Genomic DNA, 24,086 nt, shown 5'->3' with positions numbered 1-24,086 from the left:
TCTAAAGCATGCGTTTAAAGTAATTCAATGCATCTTTCAGATCATGATCAAATACGGCATGCAATATGATTAATAAAATAAACAGCATACTGCAGTACTCAGTACCCTTATTAAGACAGAAAATAAGACCACAAACTTTGCGGAGAGGAAAGCAATTAAAATATACACTAGAAGGAGAATTATAACTCGCATATTAATTTATTTTTATGGATTTAACAAAGAAAGGTCTAGTGCTATTGCAAATATTTTTGTTAGATTTTATACTTTAAATTACAACAACAAAACTAGCAATACTTAGTGCTCTGGTACTATTCTCCTATGAACTCCAGTTTCCACAGCTCTAACGTCATGCGCAGTTCCCATTCCACATTCAAGAAGTGGAAAAACCCCCTTTCTACAGCGCTATTTAAAATATGTTTCTTTCACTCTTTATGAATGAGAAACTCTGCTGCCGTTTTTTGCCACTGAGCTTCAATAGCAAAATTGTGTATGTGTTCTATGGATTGTATTAAAAAATACCTTTTTCTCAAGGCTTTCTCAAGTATTATTACTTCTGTAAGTATTACTAGTTCTTAAAGTATTATTATTACTAGCATGTGAGAAAGATGACATTTCTGAAATTGTGAAAACAATGACAAAAATAGCAAAAGGAAGGGCTCTTGAGCACAATTCAAGTTGGTAAGGCTAGAACTCAGATACTCATAAAGATCTAGAAAATGATTTATATGCATCAGTGCCATATTGGCAAAACTATTCTTTCACTTGGCACAATCACATTTCAGTTACCTTTTAAATTTTTATTATTATTATTTTAGGAGATTCTCCTTCATTATATTCCCTCCACAGACACACAAACTTGATTTTGGAAAATATATCGTGATTCAAATTTTCGAACAAATTTACTTTAGTATTTCAGAAGATTGTTTTTAAATGGTTCATTTACTATTTTAGCATTAATGTGACTATTTTCTAACTGTATTTAAAGATCATTGAATTGATATGAAATGTGCACACAAAGAAGATCAACAAAGAATCTTTTTCAGTGATCATACATTTACATATATAAATTTATCTGACTGTCATTTCATAGGAATGTACTAGTGCACCAATAAATGCTCTAAGAGTTTGTAATATGAATCATACATTATAATTTGTACTGCTGGCATCTTGGCATCAATTTGAATATACAAAGACTTATTTTGTAGGGTGGTAAGCAGAGTAGAAAGGCCAAGGCAAGTAAGTACAAAAACTGCTGGAACTGCAAACGTTATGGAAAATAATAAATACTAATAATGTAAGATTTAAGAATTTAAGAAGTGATGCTTAAATACATCTAATCATTTCACAGATAAGCTGTAACACATAGGTAAAATATTAAAATGTAGCAGGCAAGTGAAAAGTAAACCTATTGTTTGAACTGTAACATAATTTATACCACTCTCTTCCTAAAACCCAAAGTGTATTAAAAAGGAATTCTTACAGAATATTTTCTATTTAATAGGACACAGAAGGATAGTCCATATGACTAGTATTTAGCAAAACAAATGTGATTAAAAGCTACATATTTTTAAAACCAAAAAAATAACATTAGTCAATATTTTATAAAAATTAAACCTGGTAGCTGCTAAATAAAATGTACAGAAGAATTAAAACTTACACAAGTACAAAAATTACAGAAAAAAGGGTGTAATTTGTTTTATGATTTTTCATAACTAGCTAATACAGAAAAAAAACATGCCTTGAAAGGTTTGTACAAACTCTTAAATAAAACAAGGAAACAACTTACAAGTATTTGCACTTTTCACAAATGTAATTTTTGCTGCACAATTCAGTAAGGCAAGTTCACATTGATTAGTGTCATACACCAGAGATAAAATTACAATTTCTGAAAGCTACTTCATTTCTGGTTTTTAGCAATTCAATTTTTGTATGCTACTGACACATCATTGAACAGCCTAAGATTTGGAAAAAAAATAGATTAAAAACAAGTTTCAAGAACTGTATCTTGAATCGGTCTAGGCAATACTGTACAAAAGGAAAATAGGATACGAAAATAGAAATAAAATCTACTCACAGCCAATCTACTCTTATCTCACTAACATAAGATTGGTTTGTATTTCACGGTAACTGAATTTTGCTAAACCCAATTCTAAAATGCCTCAAATGCTTCTCTCATAAAAGTACTGTAGGGGTTGTTTGTAGGCATTCCTTGACATTCATGTAACATTGTCTTTTATTGTATCATCATACTACTACTTAAAGCTTCTACATTAAAGACTTAGATGATACAGTTCATAAATGTACACAGCTGACTTAATAAAGACCACCAAGGTGCAAAGAGGACGGAGCCGGGCTCTTTTCAGTGGTGCCCAGTGACAGGACCAGAGGCAGTGGGCACAACCTGAAACACAGGAGGTTCCCTCTGAACATCAGGAAACACTTTTTTTTTTTTTTACTGTGAGGGTAACTAAGCACCGGAACAGGTTGCCCAGAAAGCTTGTGGAGTCTTCATCCCTGGAGATACTCAAAAGTCTGACTCTAGGTGGCCCTGCTTGAGTGGGTTGGTTGGACCACATGGCCTGCAGACATCCCTTCCAACCTCAAGCATTTTTCAAATCTAAGTTTAGAAAGGCTTAGATATCTACTTGTCAGTTAGGTCCTCAGTACAACTGACAGAAATCTAGTCACTGCAAAGGGTTTTAAAGAGAACTCTTTGCAGCCCTGAAGCAACCTTTACTTGGTCAGCTGAATGGCTCCCCAAACCCCTTACTAAGCTTCTACTTACTATAATGATATCTTAGGAGTCTGCAATTCTTTTGTAGCACCCATGCTGAGTACTTACATTTATGTGAGTTGCATCTCATGGCAAGTACTTGGAGCAAAAAGTTTGGGCATCTTCCTGAGTGATGTGCCTCTTTGATGTGGTGGAGAGTGTGATTCTTACAGTAGTAGCATAATCACAAAACCAAATTAGAATGCGTATACAAAGCCAGGATTCAGAGTAGGGCTAGAAAACTTAAGGTGGTGGCCCTTTTCATCCAGACACTTAGAAGTCAGAACAGACTGAGGAAAAGGATCTAGATTCATTACATGGTATCAGGATAACTAAACTGCAAATATAATCCAGCTATGCGAAAGATATACAGTTCCAGGAATCACTGAGGTACATCTAGTGGAAATGACGGTATCATGCAAGATAGAGCAGGAAATTATCTGAAATATTGTTCAGAATTCCAGTTATCTGTGTTGAAGGAAGGTCAAGATTAGAAGAAATGGCACTCAGATGTTCAAGAGAACAAGGAATCTGTCCCATGAGAAGTCAAATAAACTACAATCTAAAGTCTGACTAAGATTTTAAGAGGACAAAACAACAGATATTTAAGGACTAATGCTGGCATCAGACCTCCTTGTTAGAAACCAGGAGAAAATAATCTTAGCACAGAAATTAAAACTCCTTCTGAACATGACAACTAGAAGAGCTTCCACTAAGAATGACGGAGATCAGAGTTTAATTTATGAAAAGACGGTTACATGCAATGACCAAACAATAAATGATTCAAAGGGCTCACTCTCAAAATTATGTTTATAAACCTTATAGGTAATATCCACATCTGTAGGTTGGCTTGTTTTGCTTTGTTTTTAATAATGGAAAAAGAAATACAAAAAGGCAATTAATATAGCTAAAAAAGTCTCAGAGTTACATTTTAAATGCGTGTTTATATTTTTCTGAGGATTTCTATGATGGACTTTCATGAAAAAATCCCCCAAATTTGTTTATTTTTCTTCTTTTGTGGCATTTTGCCTAACTCATGCATTATGTATATCAAGACTTGTTCCCAATAATTCTGGACAAATTGACATAACCTCCAGGTAACACCAAAACCTGTTTAAATAACTAGGGAGACTGAGATGGAAAGGACCAAGGTCTTGAACTTCCTGGGCGAGTGCTCAAAGCACATTACAGAAGAGGCAAGCTTAGCCATTACCTCCTCTTCTAAGAGTGCTCTGGAGTGAACTCAATGCTTTTGAAGGAGTTTGCCATGATCTAATAAAAACAGGCCCTTCAGGGACTCAAACAGAGTTCAAGCACCTCCCTACCCATATCAAAATAAGCACTTAGCTTTCCAAACCAGGAGACTTCCGAGCATGCACAGGGACCTCTACCTAGATGTGCTCCAACTTGGAACACAGACTGATTTTAAGTGCCTCTGAGGTTAGGTGGTGCTTGAGAACAGGACGTATTGGTAAGAGTTCAGTGGAATCCAGTCAAGGAAAATCTGCCCCCAGATATCACTATGACAAACTGCTGGAAAGCCATTAGCATGTGCAAAACCTGTACTTATCAACCATATATTACATTTTAAGTGCAGTTATTACATATTTTGTTTAATGGTGCTATCACATTTAGACCCCAAGAGACTTACATGCATTTCATATTACAGAAACGGTATGGTATATTATCCAATTTTTTTCTGTCCTTTCTCCCCTTTTCTCTAAAAAGACAAATGCAAGCTTCCTCTTCATTTGGATGTGGTAACTCTTGTAAGAGTTACTTAAGATAGCTAAGATCAAAAATTTTGAAGGAGCATGTCATCTTCCTGCCTTCTGCAGTTTCATTAACCAGATCTAATCCTTTATATAATCACAACTTTAACCCTACATAATCTCAATGAACTCCTGTAAATCAAAATCTTTTCAATCATGGAAGATAGCAGAGTCCATTTAAACAAAAAAAAAAGGGGGGGAGGAAAAAAAAAGACAGCTTATATCATACTTCATAATGAAAAAGTTAAACTCTATGACTAGAATTTGACAAATGCTTAAAGATTTTGCATTGGAAGAGGACTCAGTAAGAACAATGGTAAAGCATAAAAGCCCCCAAACTCATGAATTTGTGAAAAGAGTCTATGCTGAACTCATTTAACTGAGAAAAGACAGGTGAACTTGCCTCACCTAGCTTCAGATGTTTACAACATGGGTATCTACATCTGAGCCTGTTGTGTAGATTCCCTCTATAAGTCAATGGAAAGAAACAAGTACCTTATAGACATGATTTCATCCTGACACAGGCATTTAAAGTTAGACAAGACTGACACCAGCCACAGTAAAAGCTGAACTGAAATCCATGTTGCATCTACTTACTGTTCTCAGAAACTAATGTTTGAACTCATCCAAAGTCTAACAATACATTACATTAAAAAAATGCTTCAAAAAGATCACATTCTGAAACAGTGCTATGAAGAAAACAATCTCTGAAAACAGATGTTCAAGGGTTTTCAGCGTAGAACTGGAAGACAATGTTCACCTTGTACTGAACAAAATGCACATCAAATAAGTCACCATCAACAAGATTTACAGTTTCCACCTCTGCAAATAGCTACATGAAAGTAACTGGATGGGCAGAATGGAAGAAACGGACTCTGCCACCATTCTCAACACACTGCCTTCCACTCAGCCAGTCCCTTCATGCAACTGTTTTGTCTTTGCCCGGCTCTTTCAAAGACAAAGACTGGCAAACTGCACTATATATTCTACACTCAGATGAATCCCACTCAGTAAAGTTTTCATGACTGCTATTTCTTTTGGTTTATCTCTTCTTAATTTACGTTATGCCTTTCCCCAGCCTTCATCTTTACCACCTTTCCACTTTTGCCTATCATCAATCTTCTGCAAGTTTCACAACTTAGGCATAATGGAAGGAGAAGAATGTATTTGTCTGACAAAATAATTAAGACTCTCAATCCCCTAAACTAACTTCTCCCCCTCCTTTTTTTGACTTCTCCTTGATGAAAAGTTAATATACTTAAGACCAGGTTGGGGGTGGGAAGAAGAAGGGTTTTGAAATAGCTTTCCTTTACATGTTATACCACACGACTAAGGGACAAGGGAATCCAAGAAATCTTTAAATAAAAGACTTAGTAATCCAAGTTTAAAATGTGTTCCCCATCTTCTTCTGAGTCTAATAAAAAGCTAGAGACATTTTTTAAGGGTGGTAATTACAGTAAGAACTTACTGATAATGTGGTCTTGCATCATGGACGACATACAGATGGTTAAAGCTGGAACAGAGAATAATCACAGACTTGCAAAGTTATCCCTACCATGCATATTAAACTGACAAGACAAATGCTGCCCACAACTGGAAAAAATTGAGGGCGATATTCAAATCCAGACTGCAGAAACATAAGTCTAAGTATAGGTATCGACATGCGAGCAAAGTATCTAAGCTCCCATTATAAGAAATGATCCAGATACCAGGAAACCAGGGAAAGTAAGTTAAAATAAGAAATATTCTTTAAGCAACAGATAAATGAAAATAAACTTTCTCACAAACGGAACAACAGTGAGTTTGAGTTGGTTTTTTTTTGTTTGGTTGGTTTTCGATTTTTTTTTTAAATCTCAGTATGCCTGGTCTGCCTCCCCCATTTTCCTCCCACTCCACAACCATTACTTGTAAGTCCCTTTTAATTATACAAACTATTTAGTCTTGAGGTTTTTTCTAATATTTGAACTGTCAAGGAAACACATTAGGAAACAGATTAAAGTGTGGAATGGCATATACAACTTTAAACAATATCATATTAAGACAGAGATGGCATGATATTTATTTTGAAAAATTTGTAAAATTGAAAGATTGTAAAAAAAAGTAGCATGAAATTTTGCAAAGTTCCGTTCATATATGTAAAGAAAGTGATCACTTGCCTAGCTAAAATACTCCATTTACAACACTGCCTGTAAACCTTAAGGTTCACAGAAGTACTCTCCCTATTTTACAGGACAGTTAAACCAAAACATGCTAAAGGTAGGAAAAAAAATAACAAAACAAAAAAGATCTCTGCAAATGCTTTTAGGCTTATCACAAAGGATATTTATGCATTCTGAAAGGGCTATTCACAGTCATCATGTTAGTAAAATATTATTTGGAAGCAGTTTCTAAAACTGGATATAACGTTCATTTATATGTATCTGCCAAGTTTCTAAATGTTTTAGAAGCTAAACTAAAACATGTTGAAAATGACTCATTGTGGTACCAGAATATGTACTGTAGGAAATAAGAACTCATTTACAAGTGGGAGAAATACACTCACACTTCATCTGTGGGAATTCACTAGACTTCCCTTCCAGTAAACATTATATTTTAAAATAATAATGGAAAATATGTTTCTTTTAACTGAAGTTTATGAAAAGATTTAGACAGCTGGCGTAACAAAAGGGACTTACAAAGATAAATGTAAAAACTATCTTTAAAAATAATTCACAAACAATTCTGCCAAAAGATATCAATTTAGCAATAAAAAAAGGTTGCAATTATTTTTGCTTATTTTAATGGATAATCTAAAACTGTTTAATACAGTTGTTCTGTACAAACAGATAAGCATTCGAGAAAAAGGTCAAAAGGAAGATTTGATTATTTTACAAAGTAAAAAACGCAGGGCTGGGGGCAGGAGGGCAGCCTTGGCAGGCAAATTACCATAAGGTAGCTCTTTTCTAACTTGTAACTTGTCAACTACTTTATGTTCATTTGCCCAATTTAATAATGCAACTACCTTCCAGCAAATGCACTACTTCAAAAAGTTTTTTCTTTCTTTGAAAAGACGCATTCATCTGGCAGTAAGAAAATAAACCTGAGATGTACCCTATTTATCTATGTGTATAGAATACTTTGAAAAAAGCCCAGAACTTTGACATAGGATAGAAATTAGACCCAGACTGCACAACTTGTGACTGGGAACAGAGTGTCATAAGGGACAAATCTAAAACCAAAAAACCCTGCCCCACCAGCTTCTAAAAAGTACACTGCCTGTAAAAATTAAAATGTCCTAGATGCTCATGCAATAGACAAAAAAGATACAGATTTCCTCACATGGTTTTAGATCAACAGTCTGTATTGAGAATACTCAGGGATTCAAGAGTCAGTTAATTGCCTGAAGTGAGTGGCATACGAAGACAAGAGAAGGACTAGGGTTTCTAATTAGTTTACTTACGGTTCCATTTTGCACAAACAAAACTTTCTCCCCTTCTCATAGGGTTTTGAATGGGACAAATTCTTCCCCTCTCTACCACTCGTAACCAGTTCTAGTGACCCCAGCAATGTACGCAGGGTAAAATGGGAAGATGTAACCTTTTGAAGAGTCTTGAAACTTATGATCTAGATTATATTTCTGGAAAGGAAAAGGTTAAGTCTCAGAGAAATCAAAGCAAACATGAAGTAAAATTTCAGAAGGGATGAATCAGTGCACTTCTATATCTGTTTACCCATGGCAACAAACACTTTCCATGAAACAATTAGAATATCCATGAAAACTATTCCAGATGACAAGTTCCACATCAAAGCTTAAACTAGTTTATATACACATGCATGCAGTAGTATTTATGTTAAAATATCAGCCAAGAGTTGCAGCATTTTGACAACAGATCCAGTATTTAAATTTTAGAAGAGATATACAAACAGTCTTGTTAAGTGCAAGTATATACACTTACATTTTACATGTATATTACAAAATCTAACATTTTATGAAAAGACTGAATGACTGACAGTATAAGCATTTTAACATAATGCCCAAGCTTCATCTCAAAATAAACCAAAATTATATTTCTAGTACACTTATTTCCACAACTACACTGCCGCTTCATGGAAAAAGTTTACTTCTTTTTAAGAGAAAGCTTCTCAAGTTATGCTGCCTATATGAGTATTTACTCTGTGGGTGAGAAGCTGGCATAAGCTATGACAATTTTTTTGCTTCTGGAGTACCTAAAGGGGTGGGTGGACACACACACACACACTCCCTACCCTCTCCATGCCTCATACAAGGAGTTTGTGGGGTGGTCTGTGCGACATATCTTCAGTCGTCAACATTAGCTTCCTTTCAAGTACAAAAACCTGCTAATAAACAGGGCTTATAAGGAAGGGTTGGGCAGTATATGTTCATATGAGCAGCATCTTTATGAATTCTACCTAGTGCTAAGAACTACAGAAGCCCTTTATTGCTTGTAGTAAAGCCCCTTGATTTACTCTCTCATATGCACCCTTTCATTCCATCTCTGTTGGGTTTCTTCAGTTTCCAGGTTCTCTATCTTTACTGCTTCTGTACCACAGAATTACAAATCCTCTCATTACTTATTGCCAGCTACCATCAGCAGCACTCCAGTATATCTACTTTCATGCAGTGCTCCCCTCAGAGGCCCATCCAGAACAAATGGCGTTTGGTAAAAATGCTGCTAACATGTTACATTACCACTCTACAGCTATCCAGGATCAAGGTATTCCTTAGCAAGCTCTTGAACTCTGGTTAACTATGCATTGAACATTAATTGCATGTTCATTTCGCTGGTTTCACAGAATATTCTTACAGAGTTACCCAAACAGTCATATAAGTAGACACAATTGTGCCTTTAACTCATTTAGCTAGAAACACAAACAGCTGTAAAAATTATCTAAATAGCTTTGCACTGAGTAAACCAAAGGACACGGCCTTCCCACTATCCCATATGTGATGCAATACTTCAGTGCTGAAGCCATGTAGCATGTAGTTTCAAAAAAAAAAAAAATATTTACTGGTCTCCCTGAAAATAAACAACTCTCTGAGCCAACCCTGACAAAGTCTGGGATACATTCTTGAGGAAATCTTATCTACAAACAAGACCATACAACAGTCAGCCCTCTAACTCTGGTCTTCCCATTCTCTCTTCATCGAGGCACCAGTCACCAGACAAGCCAATCTCATGAAGAGAGAAAGCAGCAAGAGGCTGCCAAGGACTCACATTGTTGTTCCATTGGTTGTGAACGGCAGTTTCATCAGTTGTGAGCACTACATGTAAATATTATACATCCCTTTCTTTTGGGAAGTCCTCAATGTGATTAAGATGAATTAGGCATATGCAATGCTGGATGGACTAATGCCCAAGGCAAACAGATCCCTGTGGCTTACTGCCTGAAAGTACCTTGGCTCACTGATGTACACAGTTTCGGTAGCGTGTTCATGAACACAGTATGATGATCCTTCATTTACTCATAGCCCTTCATTTGTTTACAGATGGACTAGCTACCCTTGATTCCAGAACAATATGCTACCATTTTCCTTATGCATGAGAGTTACTCACATGAAACTCGTATCACTACCATGAAGTGAGGACCAGGCTAAGAGCAGTAAAGTTATGCTTCCAGTTATATCTAACATTTTCTTAACACTTTGAATGTGATTCTGCAGAAGACAAGCTCTGGCCAAAACTCAGCCCAAAGCGCTCTCTCATAACTGTTGGTCTTCATTGGACTACCATTTCAGAGTTTCCCATGAGTTTACTATGAGGTCCATCATATTACAAAGCTATAACTTTCTTCTCAAACCACATAAACACCTATTTGGACAGACTGTTCTTCAGCAGTTTGTTATCCAGATATGAGTATAGCATCACATCCTCTTCCAGAGGGTAATCAGAATGTAACCACAGACTCAGAATGTAATTCCTGAAGATAATTACTATTAAAAGAAAACTTTTATGGTTTTATTAGGTTGAAATACAATCTTAAATAAATAGCCATCATTTGAATATCAAAATTTTTGTACAGCCATACAGAAAATACAATATCCCTGCTTTGAAGAATTTAGCTTTTGAATAGGCATTACAATACACAGTTTTGGTAGACATAAGCAACTAACAATCACTGCATGTATATATGGTCGTGTTATTTGTGAGTTGTTTTTCTTCCGTATCCTAAAACACATGTACTTGGAGTTTCCTATAAATAGGCTCTTTTCTCATCTGCCATTGAAGTGTTAATGTTTTGGGCTACCTAATGCTGCTAGGGACTTCGCACACAAATTCAATCCTTCAAGCTCTGATGGTTAGGAAGATTCCAGAAATAAATATTATTTGCATAGACAACCTGATATATGCAACAGTATTTAAAAAAAAAATAAAAATAAAATGACATTACTTCATCTTCAGATTTTTCTGAATGAATCTTTCATTCATACCTTGTCATTACACCCAGCCCAGGCTTTTCAAAGGGACACAAAGCGCACATAGTAAACAGGTTGAGAAGTTTCCCAATGTTTCATAGCTTCTGTTCTGTTCTACATAGAATAAGCTGTACATAGAATAGCTGTAGTGTATCAGACAGAAGGCCCATGTAGCCTGACAATCCTGTCTCCAACTGTAGCCAAAAGTGTGTGTTTTGAGAAGAGCAAGAAAAACTTCTGCGTAGATTGTATTTCTCCCTAATCCTCTGCCACCAGTATTCAACTATTTCAAGCTCAAGGATTTCCTGAATTGGATGTCGTTTCAACCGGTTAAGTAATTCTCAAATTTATCTCTGAGCTTTTTCAGTTTCCTTTTGAACCCATGTAAACTTTTAGTACCTGAAACATCATTTGGTAATGAGTTCCAAGGGACCCCTCTATTTGCTCATCCTGTCAGTGCTCATCATTAATGAGAAGCTGTGCACAGCGAATCACAAAAGTGTGTATATGTGAGGGACACTAACAATCATAGCAAAATCATGGACTGCAGTGGAAGTTCCAACCCTGTAATTTAAGAAATATATGAAGTCTAAGCAGCAGCACCCTTATATCACATAATGATTCTTTGAAGGAATTTATAACTGCTTTCAAAGTTGTTCCCAAAGCTGTTTTCAACCTTTCCAGGCTAACAAAAAACCTAAGGACTTAAAAGAGTAAGTACTTTCTTAGGTACTTAGTGTAATAGCTATCACAGAATTTTAACATTTTGCCTTTACTAATCCTAATGTTTTCAGATTAAGGCATTTTGGCTAGCAGGAAATGAACAGGTAAACTGAAAATGTCAAGGCTTAAGGAAAATCTTTACGACATGAGGATATGTTCACATTACAGCCTTCCTAAAGCATCCTTCAGAGGCTAATAATATTTTGTGAGAATTATTTCTTAGGAGCTAGGGTGAGAGGAACTAAAATAAAAAGATTTCTAGAGCTATAAATACAATCATTGCACATTCCTCACACAGTAAGAGAACAAACTTCAAAGCCTGCGTTGCAGATGTAATAAAGCTCGGAAAGGTCAGCCATCAGACTAACTTATCATTCCTATGAGTCTTGACATTGATAATTCTACAACAGCAAGACAGTTACAGTTATGAGGTGACTTTACAGGGCTCAAAGCATTCATTCTGGAAGAACAGTATCTTAGCTAAGAATGTAACATTTTGAGATCCTTATTAGGGAACAACCAAAGACAATAGGCATGCCTTAGCAAGTGTGCAGTCTTCCTAATACATCTACTCATCTGTTTGATCAAATCAGTTAATTAGGTTTTCTCCTTCTCTATTAAAAAGCAGCTTAGAATCATCCATTGAGATGTAAACTCCAAATAAACATATCTTCAGAAGAAAAGGGAAAAAGAGTAGGAGCCTCCCTAGTCATTTCAGTAGAAATACAGGATGCATAGCATTGTTCTTGTTACGGATTCCAGTGCCGCTTCGACAGCTTGGAAACAAACTAGAGCCAGTCACCTGTGAAATGGACTTTCTCTCTGCTTCTCCATTATACTATCAATCCTTGTCCTTTCACTGCCTTCTTTGCATTGATTTTGAACTTCCAAGAGGGCATCTTCCAGCAATTTCTATAACATTCATGGAATTTTACCCTTCTAGCTGGACCTCACACTTAACTTTCTCATCAGAAGAACAAGATGATGGCAGTTTTTATGGGAAATGCGTAGTAGCTACTTTGGCTACCGCTGAAATCTAGACAAGGTCTAACAATGAGGGCTCAACTTTATTCTAATACAAATCCTAAGTGTCTTGAAAATTACATATAGACACCATACTACAGAAGTCATAAATGAACACAGTAGCAGCAAATTATTATTACCAAAGAAGTATTTTAGCAAACACTAATGAAGTTAATTGAAATTGAAGATTTAAAGTGGTAGCAATTTTCAAGACCTGCACAGCTCTTCAACTCAGGAGATTACAAAGCTCTTCACATGCAAGTCATGTCTAGGGAGTAAAAGGCTACGACAGCAGTTTTTAATACAGGGTTATGGAAGCTTTGGCAAACAAATATTTTGGCCAGAAGTTTTCAGCACAGATCTTTCTTTTATTCATTATTTAAATCCCCTTTATACAAATATTCTTGAAGAGATAATAGGCCCTAATTTAAATATTAGCAATAAGTCCAGCACACATTGACTTAATAATTTTAAGATTAGAATCCTATCATTGCAGTCAGCCACATCCGGATTATAAAACATGTTAATAGACAGGGCAAATAATTAATTTTAATGTTTCTATTAACAATGAATGTATAATGTAATAAATGCTAATCTAATAATGAGATTCCTGGATACTCAGCAGAGATTCTAAATGCAAAGTAGAATATTTATTTATTCAGTAAATTCATCCAATTATCTTCTCATCTAAGATAGCCCTCTAGGCTTGTGCGCAATTAATAAGAAGGTATAGGGATCTTAATTTCATCTAATTTAAACACTCATTTTATGAACAGGATTGATCACCTCTCTCCATCACCTACAAAGTTTAAGACAGATGACTAAAATCAGATACCATTAATCTCACCTCGAAATGAATTATAAAAAGTACCACAATTATGAAAAACAAAGAAAACAGAAGTTAAAAAAAAATTTGAATTATAAAGATTAATGGATAGACTAAAAGAAGTCTCCAGAATGTATACATGGCTTGCAGATGATTGGAAAGAAAAGCATTAAATAGGTAAACACAAATATACAGAGAACTTTTTACATACTTTTTTAGCCTGTGAAGTATAGACAATTGCTATCAAGAAATGCGACTTTTACTCTATTTTGCTTTTTATTTGAGAAAGGCATTTCTAAACAGAAACACTAAAAATACTCAAACACTCCTAAAGTTTTTTTTTTACCTGTAGCAGATTTGCCATTGAAATCTAATAGTATTAAATAGCTGAGGTAAATACATCAATCCAGAAATGCTTAAATAATAATCCAAAATCCTTTGAAACCTTTATAGAAGAAAGCTAAAGCTCTACACTATTTTTTGTAGCCATCATTCTGACTTTACTCGACCCAACTATGAAAATATTGTTTAAAAATGCCCTTTGATCATCTGTGCATATTCAAACAAACAAAAAAGTACATACTTAAAAATATCCTATGACCTCATAGACAGAGGCAGGAATTAAAACCTCCCATTAGCTTTTACAAAACGAAACTTTTTTTATAAATGGTACCCACTGCAAAGTTGAAGAAATAGTATTGCCATAACACAATTTTCTTGAATATTCTTTTTCTCTTTATTGCATACTTATTTTGTTTCTCTTCATTTTTCTACACTTCTCATTTTCCCATTATAAACACAGGAAAAGCACAATCGCTTTGAATCCATCACGTGAGCAGCAATCCACTGTAACAGAGTACAGATTCTTTTTGTCACTAAGAAAAATAAGATTTTGTAAAATCACACCATCTATGGATTACCCTTGTGCTCCCAGGAATTCTTGACTTTTTAAACCAGTTTCCACTGATAGCACTGAGCTGTACAGTCCTAGAAAATGCCATTATACTCCTTAAAGTTTAAAGGAAGTGAACGATCAAAGGCAAGAGGTAGCTGTTGCAGGCATCCCCTGAGGTGAAGTGCTCTTGTAGGAGTTCATCCCATATTTGACACTTTGAACAAAGGAACCATTTCAGTTTGATGTTGCACCTCACATGAAACTAGAAAATTTACTAGGATGCATTTGTTCTACTTTTTGGTGCTGTTTTTTGGTTGTTGTTTCGTTGGGTTGGGGGTTTTTTGGGGCGCAAGAAGTGAGTAACAGATAAACAGTCATTAGTTTGAAAATAACACTCCAGGAATATTCAAGAGAAGAAAAAGTTGGAACATATTTAGCATCTACACTTTACTATGTAGTAGATGATGGAGCTATTATATAACTGCTCTCCACACTCAACCCCTAGACACTTTTGATTGAGGTAATACAGCTTTAAAATACGAAAAAAGTCTTAGTCACACTACCAGCAATTTAAAACAAAGTGAAAATGTTTTGTTAAGAACATGCGTGACATTGATCACAGTTTAATCCAAAACATCAAACCAGTTAAGTTTTTTTTCATTGTCACAGGTAAATAAAACATGAATTCTCACACAGAATTTACATCTGTATAATATTAGAGAGCACAACAAAACTTAGATCCTAACATCACCTTACTTTGAGGCTGAAACAGCAGATTCTTTCTCAATATAATTCTTTCATTAATATCACTTTGGTATTTTCTTGGCATTTGTAAACAAATGTTTATAAAAAGCTATCACAAACATCAATAAGAAAAATGAAAATAACTGCACTTGACTAGAAAATTGGGTATTAGTTACACTTCTGATCACAAGATTTGCCAGGGGCTTTATTTAACTACCATTCAGGCCAGTCAACATTCCACATACTTCTGAAGCTTTCAATCATGTTTGTTTATACAGATTGATACCAGTGGTAACTAGGATGAGTCACCTTGTTTTCACTGAAGTAGAACTAGCTGTTATAATCACTTAAATATAGAATTGAATAACACAGATACTCCTTTTTTATCTTTGAGGTTTCTGGTGATACTAGAAAATGTCTTTGTTATACAGAACTGCCACAGGTCAGTCCACAGTAAATTCAGAATTTGGGGTCTTTTAAGTTAAGGCATGTATTCCATCTCATCATGCCAGTTTGTGACTTTGCAGTTCATTTAGGCAGATGATTTGGAACGTGGAAGAAGTCATGGTCTTGACACCTGAACTGTGGTTAGAAGTGAGGTAGTTTAAAAGAGCGACACCTACGGTTTAAAGAAGGGAAGCGTGCGTTTTCCATTTTCCCAAGCACAAGTTTTTTCTCTGAAAAGCATACTCTTCTGAGGAATAATCTACTTCTTTGAACTCCAAAACCCAGTATTAATCAACTTATGAACTTATTTAAATCGAGCAAAGGAGAGTTTTATTTAATTGGAGAACTTAGCACTAGAAAAAGCTACAGGAGGACAGAAGCATGAGTGTATCAAACGATGACAGCAAATGGCATATTACTAACTTTTTTTTTCCCCTCTAAAGCTTGCATTTTAAAATATTCTTGTGTTTCTGATTGCAGGGGAACTTCTCTCCTCAAAAAAGCAACAATATGAAAAAAATGACACATTATATGAGTGGGAATACAGCAGAACAGAAAAGAATTTTCTCTATGGCTCTTAAGTTTAAAAATAAATATAGTAAGAATTATAAAGTTGATAGTTTCATTAGAAACAAGAAAGTGCATACTCAAATTATCATACGCCAGACCTATCTTCCAGAAGAGTTTCCAGTTACCTAAGAACTCCCCACATGTCATAGGAACACTTATCACAGTGAAAGGTAGGAGTCTCATTAGAAAGAAACACACAGTTGACTCACATTAGCATTTTAATTTTGACTCAGGAGAATACTTTTGAACCAAGTTTCCTGGTTGTCCCCACTTAAGCAGCTTTGATTTCCACATTTTGATTTGCACTCTGGAGCCATCGTCTCAGAGTCTGCTAATCAAAATCCTTTTCGAGAATCCAAGAACACCTACACCACTAAAAGGCATTCAGCACCCTTGGGCCCATTCAGCCTGAACAAGAATTAATCTCAAGCCAAACCCCCTTAAAACTCAGAACGGATATCAAGTCCTCTGACCCATCTTGTTTACTCTAGAACTACCCCTATTGTTTCACATCACTAGTTAACAATAACATTTTTTCAGTCCTTAGGCAATGCCATTTCTTCAGTAATACCACCACTGCAATTTAAGAGTTATACATAAAAATTAAAAACTTTAACTATTTTGTGCCTATGCTTAAGTTAACAACATTTTAATGGATTACTTCATGCATCTAAAAATAATTCCAAGCAAGAACCGTTCACATCTAGTACTTTCTTTGAGTAGATGACTAGATAGCACAGTTGGTTAATGAACAGACCTTTTCATTTTAGAGAAAAAGATTTGGATTAAACAACGAATCAAGTTCAAAATTAAGGACACTTGACAAACCCTGAATAGCTTTGATTACTGTCCATAGTTTTATATTGCCCCATAATTTAGCATAGCTAAATCCTAAATTCACAAAATGTGAAGACAAGGTGCGGCAGAACAGGATAGTAAGACTGCTTGCAACCAGGGAGAAAAATCGACCATGGTTTCTTCTCCATATAAACAGAACTGTATGTTTGCATAGACACTTTATTTTATACATGGAATATGAAAGACTGAGAAGAGACAGCAGTAAAAAAAGAAGCATGTAGCAAGCATAACTGCTCATGATTACTGCTCTCTATCCACACTTTACAAAAGCTATTAATTGAAGTAATCATACGAGATCATTTTCTACTTTCAACTAAAGAAAAAAAACAACAGAACAGGTTCTGAGTTTGACCACTGCTACTGTACAGTATGAAATCCACATTCTTACTATGAGACGCATAATTATACTTGCTTGTCTTTATAGGATTGTAGGAGAAGACTCAAACTTTCACATTATTACTGCACTGATAACAAAAAAAACCCCCTTACTACTAGAACTAAATCTGTAACTTCATTTAAACAAAATGCTTGTAATTCAATTTATTCTTTATAAGCAGAAGGCCAAAGCAGTCATTCCTCCTACCTAAAACTCCTTAGATATAAAATTATATCTTTAGATTTTTTAATATGCATTTTAAAAGATACTTACTGTTCTAAGAGTTGATCATATTTTCTTAAAGCATCCTTTTCAGCAATAACTGCTCTTTCTTTTTCAGCAACAGCGTTATCTCTCGCTTCTCTCAAATTTCTGAAAGAAACAAAAGTATTCGGTTAAGAATATTAGGAAGAAGACTGTTTTCCTTCATGAATTACTACTGACCTTAACTTCATTAACACCTTCTTCAACTCCCATAGAATGATAGAGGGATCTATCTAAATGCCTATTCATTACACAGGCTTTACTTCCAGTTTTGAAATCCTAAAAACAATGATCAAACCATCTATTTATATGTAGGAATATATGAATAATTCCAGAATACAAGAACAATAAATTACTTAATTTTTATCGGAATTAAATACATTCCAGTAATTTTGCTTGGTACTTCACTAGGGCAATACTGTCCTTCTAGCTGAGATGATTCACAACTTTCATCGCAGAGCAGGAGAAGATTAGCTAGGCATAGAAATCCTACTTCCACATAAAACTAATTGGCTAGTTAATCCAATATATAGGTTATTCAATATCGTTTGTGTCTCCTTCTGGCTTCTATTGCTGGCATCATTTTTGATCTGTACAGAACCATAAAAAACACAAGCATTTTACTGCAATCAATCTACACTTTTTTCAATTTTTTGACCAAGAATCAGTCAAGACTTGCAAACTACCTCATTATTATTTCACTGACACAAATGAAAATAGTATGATACGAAGAATACCACATACAGCATTTGTGTTAAATAATTATTAATAGTCTGTTAATCTGTAGCCTGCCTGTAGCCTAACACTGTGATAAACTGTACTAAGTGGAAGTACTGCTCAGATAGTGCTTATAGGCCGTATCTCCATTATTTAGTGCAGCAGTGTAACAGCCAATCTGCAGAGCAAACTGGTTGTTGAGCACCAGACACCTACATTATGACCATTTTCGAGGATTTGACTTTACTCCTGGTTTACTTCTGTGACTTAAACACTCACTAGCATTTGGAATATACAGACGATCTTAAGAGTTTCCTTTCAACTTTGTTTAATCTAAAAGGAATCCTGTTGATGTGCTATAAATGTGAGCACAACACTGCAAATCCGAGCACAAAACTGTGAGGCAAGCAGCAACGACTAGGGGGTTTCACTTCAAAACCAATTTAGTTCTTCATCTGAACTAAAATGTTAATGTAGATGCAACCAAGCTCTTCCCACTGAAGTTGTTTCTTCCCCCCCCCACAAGAAACTTTTTTGACTTAAAGCGAAGTGAAATTATAGTCTCAGGCAAATTTTGAAGTAAAAAGTCAAGATATAGAAGTGAATGGAAAATTATTAAGCCCACATAAATGATCTTACGTCATTGTAGCCACACTAAAGGTCTGGTTTTTGGATGAAAAACTATTTTCTAGACTAAGGAAATGTTATCAATGATACTTTTCTGAACTCAGAGTAACTCATATGAATAGGAAATAGTTACTTATGAAGAATCAACATCAGAATTATATAACAGTTAACTAGCTATGAGAGAAAGATAACATTTTCTTTAAAAATTGAGTTACTGAGCTATAGAATTTACCAACGAAATTCAGGGATTGATCTTGAGAGTAGATTCTTTAAAACTGACTTATAACTAAATATAAGAACATGGTAATTAATTTTGTTAATAGCATTAAGATCAAGCACATTATGTCTCGAGTACGAGTGCAATGTTGTATGCCTAGGACTAGAGTAATGGAAGCAGGATAAAAATTACATGGTAGAAGATACACAGCAACTCATTTAGGGAGTAAACTATTTTGCTTAACTGAACAGCTCATCAACTGAAAATGCAATACAAGGAAAAAGGAAACAAGTGAGCTACTACTCAACCAACAAGACGACAATCACAGATGTGATGCAACGTCTGTTGAAATATTTTCAACAGAGGTAGGAAACACACTAGCAACACTGCCAGTTTTCAGATTGTGTGACGGTGATTTTAAAAGAGGTAAAGCTCCTATCTGATGGCTGCACACTCAGGCCATATGGACCTTCAGGTATCTAGCAAGGATATCATACAAGTGAAAGTACCCTTCTAAAATGTGACAGAAATACTACCTACAGATTCATGAACAGGTATAGGAAAAAAGGTGGGATGAGGCAGGGAGGGGAAGCAGAAGCACAAGGGCATCTATATTAACTTTTGAAAGAAACCTCTTAGCAATTGCCATTTATTGCACTTCAGTTCGCATTCCCAAACTATGCTAGAGTGCACAGATTGGATTCCAGTCAGATTAAACCAAATCAGAAGATGTGCTCAAGGAAAGCATCTAACGTGCTCAAAACTACTAAACTGTGTTTGATCTATGGAAACAGACTACAGCTAATCCGAAGTCAAACCTTATGCAGACATTCACGTGCCCTGTGAATTCACTCCTGGTTACTAATGCAAACACAGCCAATGCTTACTACAACCAAACAAGTGAAACTGATCCCAAATAAATTAAGAAAGAAAGCACCACCCTTCCACCGGTGCCATGTTGTCATTCCCCTCCATCCCCATCTCTGCCTTTTAACTTCTTGAACCGACTCATCCAAGTGTAAAATAAGAGCCAATAAATTGAAGGCCCATCAAGCTTGGCAAAGTGGTAAGAAGTAAGAGTAACTGAATATTAGATTAGCTTAGCTGTAATACCATTCCATGCTTTAAGCCTGAACACAAAATCTTAGCTTTACATTCAGTCACAATCAACATCTCACCACATCACACAGATTTATTGCAAACTGCTTTGCTTGCGGTTTGGGGTTCCATTTGTCTCACCATTGAGGGGCACCTCAGATTGGGAAGCACTGTCTTATGGTGGAATTTTTTTGTATTTTATAGAAAAGGCATATGTTAAAAATCTTTTTTGCAAAATATGAAGTCAAATCTAAGGGATTTACATTACAGAAGTAATTACTTCAAAATGAGGAACAAAACGTCTGTAAATTGGTTCCAGATATAAATGAAATATCTCTCAGTAGCTTTCTCAACGATATACAGACCCTTGTCAAATCTCCACGAACAGTGGAGGTTTAAATTCATACTTTGTAATTCAAAATAGATTTGCATACAGGAAGTGGTGTCGATGTATGCGTGTGAGTATATATATATGTTTTGCTCACACTGGCAAAACTACACAATGATGTAATTTTTTCTAATTAGAACCTTCCAGTTGACTGGAGGACAGACAGCAGGAGTCATGTTCTTTTTTCACTCTTCCGAGCAGTAACAAAACTACCTATTAGAGGAACAGATGCTGATGCCACAAATATCTTTTTCCTACAGTCATTTCCTACTGCACACAAGACATTTTCAGGACATCTACAATAAAGTTATAATGAATTATTAAGCACTCCTCCTATTTTAAAGGAATAAAAGGGGCAAAAAACAATCTCAAAAAGAAATCCAGTGCCAAAAGTCCAAATCCTTAGATCCCTAAAGGCTTATGTATGTGCCTAACTCTGCATGTAATTCCACGGAATTCAACAAGATGACACACATACAAAATTTAATATGCAGGTCTTTGCAGGACTATGACCTTCTTCAAAAGAGGATTTTATACTGTTAGAGAAAATCAATGCTTTTTTGAATCATAATGCTGTAAACAATCTCAAATATATTTATTTTAGAAAGGCATAATAAGTCTTGCTGTTTTCCTTCATTTTTTCTGCTTCACTTTCTGCATCAACACCTTCTCTTCTGGCTTGCTGGCACAGTTTCAAGATTGCCCATATAGCATGACAGGTAAATCAACACATTTTGTATTAATTAACTAACATTATACATCTGACCAAACTTCAAACCACTAGTTTATCTAGAACACGATTTTTAATAATAATTTTCATTGACAATGTTGGATGTCCATCATTTAATAATAAATATAACAGCATATATTTATTGTACAAGTATAATTTCATTTTAGTTTTTACAAGATTCTCATCAGTTTTATAATTGAGCTAAAATTCTCACATTTTGATCACCTCCCAAAAAGCCAGTATTATACCTAAGCAAAAAACCGTACTTGGTTATTTTTGCCCTAATTAGGTTATTGCCTGCATCTTATCTACCTGTTTTCACGTTCATACATCTCTTTTGAAGTGCTTCTTAGTTGCTCGATTTCTTGATTTGTTTTCAACCTTAGTTGTTCCAACTCTTCATGCAGTCTCTTTTCATATTCCGTTTTACAGTGGTCTCTGTAAATATACAAATACACAACATGGGAATTTAATATTAATTGAACTGGCCAAAATATCAAAACTTCAGGTACAGCTGTGCAAGTACAGCAGAGCACTTCTTGATTTTACATTTTATTTTAATCCTTATCCATCTTCCTCCCAAATTGCTTGAAATAAATATTAGCCTATGTTATTATGCAAACTGAGTGAAAACTCAATCAGGAATAAGTAATATTTAAATGGGAATAAATAAAAGCTTTCTGCATACTGTTTAAATTTTTTTAAATTAATTTGACATTGATTAATCATGCAACATTATGCTTAACATTCTTCCAGAAATTCTTTGTCAGCCTCTACATGACTGTTGATATTAATTAACCATTTAAAAAACCAAATTCCTCACTTTCTAAAGTTTTCTGCCTTCTTCATCACTTGGGTAAGGGCTGATTAGCTTGCTAACTTACAATACTTCAACACTACTACAAGAGTTTGTTGTGTACTTTGCACCTCACATGAGGAAAAAAATATCACAAGAAATATTGAAGATTACATGCTGTGGAGATTCGTGAAGTCAAAAAATCCGAAGATCTGGGAATTTATCCTGTCAATGTGACATATAAATTAATTAAAAAACATACGTAAGTTTTTAAGCAGCAGATATCAGAAGATTCCAGGATAAAAGAATTTCATTTCAGAGTAATATTGATATCTTTTTGTAAATTTTGAAGCCCAGGACAGATTGTAGGGAATTCCATAAAGAATTCATCCTACAAAACTACAAAAAAAGGCTTATGTTGCAAGCACTTAACAGCTAAGGAATATTAAATTTTATAGCATCTAGTTAATGTTCAAGAATAATCAATCAGCAACTGGTAGAAATTACAGGCTTGGAAATAAAAGCATGTTTATGAACAAATGAGCATCTACAACCATAAAAGGTTTTAGATCTCTTCCAATTTCCAACTGTGTGATAGCCCATAATTTTTATAAATCAGTACTCGAGCTGGCCAAAAACTCCTTCACATTAACTAAAAGCTCCAAAATATTTAAATGTCAGAATGTTTGGTGTCCAAGTTTTCCTGTTTTCTTTTTATTGAGACACTGAATTTCATCTGACCCTTCAAGGTAAAAGCAAATTTATCTCCTCTCCTTCCTCAATTGTGCCACAATACAACAAAATACTTTATGAAGATCTTTGATACAATGAAGGAGTTTGTAATAAAAAACCCAAAACCAAAAAACCCCAAAACCACACTGTACTGGAATGTAAGGTCCCCATTAGGAACTTTTTGCGTTCTTTATGTGTTATATGGCTCAACATGCATGAAAAAAAAAAAAAAAGAGAACACTGAAGATCAGGACCTCAAGATACAATTCTTCTGTGCAGAATCAACAAGCATCACCATTTTCTTGGTACTCAGGCAATTTGCCACTACCATTACTACTTGCCAAAAAAAAATTTCTGTCATTGCAGAAATTACATCTCCCCTCCCATGGCAAGACTGCTAAAAGTCAAGAAAGTTCACTGAAAAAATTAGAAGAATCTGGAAAACTCCTGAACACCCACAGTGATGTCACCAGAAGACAGTTCAAAGTGACACTTATCTTTACAATGACTAAAACAAATACATGACATAGTAAAGGGCATATTCCAAGTATATAGCCTGACTGCTCTGACAATGCCTTTTAATAAACACTGAGCTGCTGCTGTGATTTTTATTCCCAACCTGCTGTTACCATCTTTTGCTTGAGCAGTAATTAAAAATGTTTTCGTGTTACCAAGTTGTTTCATCTTCTTCAGGCTGCAGGCTTTAATGAGCTTTTTCCAGGCCTATTATTCATAAGGCTTTATACTGCGAATAAACTAAACGTGATCTGAGCAACCCAAGGCAACTATGGGTTGTGTTTTAAGATTAAACATATAAACGTAAATCTTTTCTGTTGGCCTGTGCTTACGCATAGATTGCCAAGAACGGTAGCTATAAGCTGCTGCCATGTGTCTTGCCACAATCTCAACCTATTTTGAAGTGTGTCTTTTTTAAAATTTGGCAGGTTAATCCCTCAGGTTCCTAAAGTCTGTAATTTTCAAACTACAGTACCTCAATGCCAGCAGTTCATACGGCGACCAGAAGGTGAATTATTCTTTATTCCTAAAAATACATACTTTTCTCCTGCTCTACTTGTCTACCTCTCTAATTTATCC

General features: G+C 35.1%; 1 protein-coding gene across 1 annotated transcript in view; it reads right to left on the bottom strand.

Moving 5' to 3' along the window:
* PIBF1 (progesterone immunomodulatory binding factor 1) overlaps window positions 1-24,086 on the bottom strand; it is a 126,297-nt gene that overhangs the window by 69,648 nt on the left and 32,563 nt on the right. Inside the window, exons 8-9 of the mRNA XM_086481994.1 lie at window positions 21,776-21,901; window positions 17,696-17,794 (exon numbers count right to left, since the gene is read on the bottom strand). Of these exons, the coding sequence (XP_086338120.1) occupies window positions 17,696-17,794; window positions 21,776-21,901 (225 nt within the window). The remainder of the gene's footprint in view (window positions 1-17,695; window positions 17,795-21,775; window positions 21,902-24,086) is intronic.

This window comes from Leptosomus discolor, chromosome 1 (assembly GCF_034619465.1).
Source record: "Leptosomus discolor isolate bLepDis1 chromosome 1, bLepDis1.hap2, whole genome shotgun sequence".
Taxonomy (NCBI): Eukaryota; Metazoa; Chordata; class Aves; order Leptosomiformes; family Leptosomidae; genus Leptosomus; species Leptosomus discolor.
The sequence above is the reverse complement of the archived record's forward strand: the minus strand, read 5'-3'. Positions and strand labels throughout refer to the sequence as shown.